The sequence below is a fragment of the Oryctolagus cuniculus genome, chromosome 1, assembly GCF_051225735.1.
Source record: "Oryctolagus cuniculus isolate XC-2025 breed Fujian yellow rabbit chromosome 1, ASM5122573v1, whole genome shotgun sequence".
In the NCBI taxonomy this organism is placed as follows: Eukaryota; Metazoa; Chordata; class Mammalia; order Lagomorpha; family Leporidae; genus Oryctolagus; species Oryctolagus cuniculus.
In genome coordinates, this window is record NC_142867.1 from 116,747,873 (window position 1) to 116,752,000 (window position 4,128).

Sequence of the window (4,128 nt, forward strand, 5' to 3'; positions counted from 1 at the left end):
AATAAGTTTTGAAAGGTATTTGAGGATTTTATGTAGAAATCCATATTTCCTGATACTTACATTAAAATATAAAATTATGACAACTAGAAAGTCTGTGTGGATAGAATTTCAAGTAATTAAAGGGTACTGTCTGTAGACAGGATTTGCTCTCTCCAAGTTGTCACTGAGCCAGTTTTATTCATATAAAACTGTTTCTCTACATATTTAGTTTGTGAATTTGAACTTAGAAATACTATTTTGAAATTAATGGAATGCTCAAAACAAAACACAGTCAAACATCTTCAATGATTATAAAATGTTTAATGTAAGATAAATTTTTAATACTTGAAAGCAAGCTTTAATAAATTTTAACTTGAGACTTTGCTTGCACACATTGACACAAGTTAAGTAATAACGTTAAAGACCAAGGGTGTATTTAAACCAGGGATCATAAATACTACAGGATAGCAATGAAATCCCTCTGACAACCTGTTTTTCTCATTTCTCTTCAGAAACAGACCCAAAGCAATGACAGCAGGAAATCATTCCATATTGACGGAGTTCCTCCTGGCTGGGCTCACAGAACAACCAGAGCTGCAGCTGCCCCTCTTCCTCCTCTTCCTGGGAATCTATGTGGTCACCGTGGTGGGCAACCTGGGCATGATCACACTGATTGAGCTCAGTTCTAACCTACACACCCCGATGTACTATTTCCTCTGTAGTCTGTCCTTCATTGATCTTTGCCACTCTACTGTCATTACCCCAAAAATGCTGATCAACTTTGTGGCACAGAAGAACACCATCTCCTACCCTGAATGCATGACTCAGCTCTACTTCTTCCTTGTTTTTGCTATAGCAGAGTGTTACATTCTGGCTGCAATGGCGTATGACCGCTACGTTGCCATCTGTAGGCCTTTGCTTTATAATGTCATCATGTCCCATAAGGTCTGCTTTTCCCTGATTCTAGGGGTATATGGTATAGCTGTGGTTTATGCATCAGCTCATACGGGCTGCATGGTTAGAATTCATTTCTGTAAACTGAACGTGATCAACCATTACTTCTGTGATCTTCTTCCACTCCTAAAGCTTTCTTGTTCTAGTACCTATGTCAATGAATTGTTAGTTCTAGGTATTGGTTCACTTAACATTTTCATCCCAACCCTGGCCATCCTTAGCTCCTACAGTTTCATTATTGGCAGCATCATCCGCATTCGCTCCACTGAAGGCAGGACCAAAGCCTTCAGCACTTGCAGCTCCCACATGTTGGCAGTTGTGATCTTCTTTGGTTCTGCAGCATTTATGTACCTACAACCATCATCTGTCAGCTCCATGGACCAAGGCAAAGTATCATCTGTGTTTTACACTATAGTCGTGCCTATGTTGAACCCTCTGATCTACAGTCTTCGTAATAAAGATGTCAGTGTTGCTCTGAAGAAGATGTTAGTGAGAATATCACTATGAACATCATAATAGGAAGATGAGTTTTTATCTATATCATTGATTATCACATGGTATGAATTGATGTTTCAATATATTTAATTTTAGTTCATCTGTCGTCTTTTAGTTACTTGTTATTTCAACTTTGGGGTTTCTGATTAAGTGAGTTCATGTAGCATTTGTCTTCCTGTGCCTAGTTTATTTCACTTAACACAGTGTCCTTCAGGTTCATCCATATTGACACAAATGATAGAATATCCTCTTCTGAGATTTAATAATATCTATCTATATCTATATCCTAATTTTCTTTATCAATATTTCCATTGATGGAATCTTACAATGATTCCATATCTTACTTACTGTGGATAATACTGCAATGAACAGGAGAGTACACATACCTATTTGACACCTTAATTTCATTTCCCTGAAATATATACACAACAGTGGGATGGCTGGGTGATATGGATGATATGGGTAGCTCTGCATAATAGAAGTGAGGGCACTCTATGGGTCTCCCCCATTTCTGAACCATCTGTCACTTGCAGTGCAAGGACTGTGACTATTGGTATCACAGTTGCATGCTAGGAATACTTGGCTTTCCAAGTCTGCACTTTTGTTCAAATGTGACAAAATGTCATGGGGCCCTAGAGATGGAATATGCTTAGTCTTCCATACTCTAAGACAGAATATCTTCCAATAATTTTCATTATTTTCAATATGGTGGCATGCTGTGGTGGCCTGGTCTCTGATAGTTGAGTGTAGGCAATGTGATTTCTTTCTCTGAAGCAAAGCTAACATGCAGACACTAGGTACCTCCTCCCCTGAGCCCCAGGCCTGTGATTACTGCAAATCCCACATATAACAGGATGGTTGGCATCCTTAATGGGTCTATTGGAGATCATCCATCCATCCTTTGCCTGTAAACTGAGAGCTCTCCCAACTGGGTACCTGGGATGCAGTTACTAGTGTTCAACTTTTCTATCTGTCCTGTCATCCCAGTCTCTATGTCTTACAGGGTTCCTCTTGTAATCCCCTTAGTTCCAGCACTTCACCTCAACCACTCAGCTCAAAATTCTGTATTTCATTTGTTGCTAAGTACCTCTCTGAAGAGGAAGCAAGTGGTGGGCACCTCTATTTATCCATCTTGGAATATAATCTCTTCCAATCAACCTCTAAAAGACAAGATTTCTGGCACATTTTTAAAATTTTTCCAGTTTTCTTATGCGGTATAAATGGTTATACTTTAAACTGAACACACTAATTGCTAACTCCAATTACTAAGTACTAAGTAAGGATCAATTATTTTTTTGAAAATGAGGACTAAGGATATACTTTAAAAAGCCATAATACATTGTTGAATAGTATTGAACCAGACTAGAATTTCTGATTTGTATTTCCTGAGTTCTGATGATCCATATCTCTACCCTCTAACTTCTGTAGTAGAGTGCATACATTATAAATGATGTTTTACAACAATTTGATCAGTATGACCATTCTCATATGTTCAGAGCTTGATTAATTCTGACTTTGGCCACTTCAACCATGAAGTCCAATTAATGTAGAACAATTTCAGTCCATAGCTTCTCTGGAGACAGTAGTAGAATACACTATTGAATATAAGGCATTCAACTGAATTTCTGGTGTTGTTAAACTTAGAAACAACGTAATATACTTCCTCCATGTTTGAGAAACTATTGAGATAGGTGTATGAGATCTGCCAAGTAGTTTATTTTATTTTATAATTTCTAATCCTATAGTTGAAATGGTATAACTAGTTAGGATATGCTGTGGACCTCTAAACCATGCTAATCATGTGGTGTGGGTCGTGAACCAGTAGCAGTGGTTGTAAATAAATAATAAATAAATAGCTTATGAAAATCTAGACTTTCAGACCCCACCCAGAAGTAAAAATAAAAAGAAAGTTGTCCAACATGAAAATACCACATTACTATAGTTTGAGTTGAAAACACTTTATTTTCTATTTTTATGTTTTAATTTTTTCACTTTCTTTTTTTGAATATTACTTAGTTTTTAACAGATTCCATATAGTTTGTTGATACAATTCTAAGAATATAATGGTAGGTGTAGTGCACATAAACATACAAGTATATTTAAATGATTACTATAATAATTATCATATTCCATATGAATAAGATAAACATTTTAAGAAATTCTTGATGTATATGCACAAATCCTGATTATGGATTGACATGACTAAGCTTGTCAGGAGAACAACTGGGGAAGTGTCTACTTTAATTGCTGCTTATTTAAAGAGTATGATCCCTGAGAAATGGAAATCCCTGGAGAGCATTTGTCTCTGTGATATTTAGTACCTATCAGATCCAAAACCTGGACAGACCTTCACAGTAGAGCAATCGGAGTCACACAGGTGACTGTGAGAGATGTGGATGTTTGCTCCCCTGAGACTGGGGAAACACAAACTGAAGAACTGACGATGCTGACCTGGGATGCAGTCCAGCTTCAAAAGGTACTCTGAGACTAAGAGCTGGACCCTGCCCTCTCAGAACTACAGCTCACAGAACGCTGGGTACCTGCAGCTCCTAGTACCAGCATCAATGTACTTCTCCAAGTGAGAGAGCAACTTTCACATAAAATTGGATACTGAGACTCAAGAGAGAAGAAAAGTGAGTGTTTTCATTTTTACAGTTGTGATTTGTGCTTACTAGGCTGCATGTAAACAGTGTGAAAACT

The 4,128-nt window shown here is 37.4% G+C and overlaps 1 protein-coding gene across 2 annotated transcripts; it reads left to right on the forward strand.

Annotated features, from left to right (window-relative positions):
- The first annotated feature begins 507 nt into the window (after nt 1-507).
- On the forward strand, nt 508-2,727 carry LOC100337693 (olfactory receptor 8G1-like). 2 transcript variants are annotated; one of them, XM_017349231.2, is made up of 2 exons: nt 508-1,422; nt 2,710-2,727. In XM_017349231.2, the coding sequence occupies exons 1-2, from the start codon at nt 508-510 to the stop codon at nt 2,725-2,727; spliced, it is 933 nt and encodes a 310-aa protein (XP_017204720.2). The 2 variants fall into 2 exon arrangements, with proteins under 2 accessions (XP_017204720.2, XP_002708345.2); XM_002708299.2 differs by lacking the exon at nt 2,710-2,727 and having other exon boundaries at nt 508-1,440.
- Nucleotides 2,728-4,128: the final 1,401 nt, after the last annotated feature.

Excerpts from the sequence above, each read along its gene's own strand:
- LOC100337693 (XM_017349231.2), top strand. The coding sequence starts at position 508 with ATGACAGCAGGAAATCATTCCATATTGACGGAGTTCCTCCTGGCTGGG.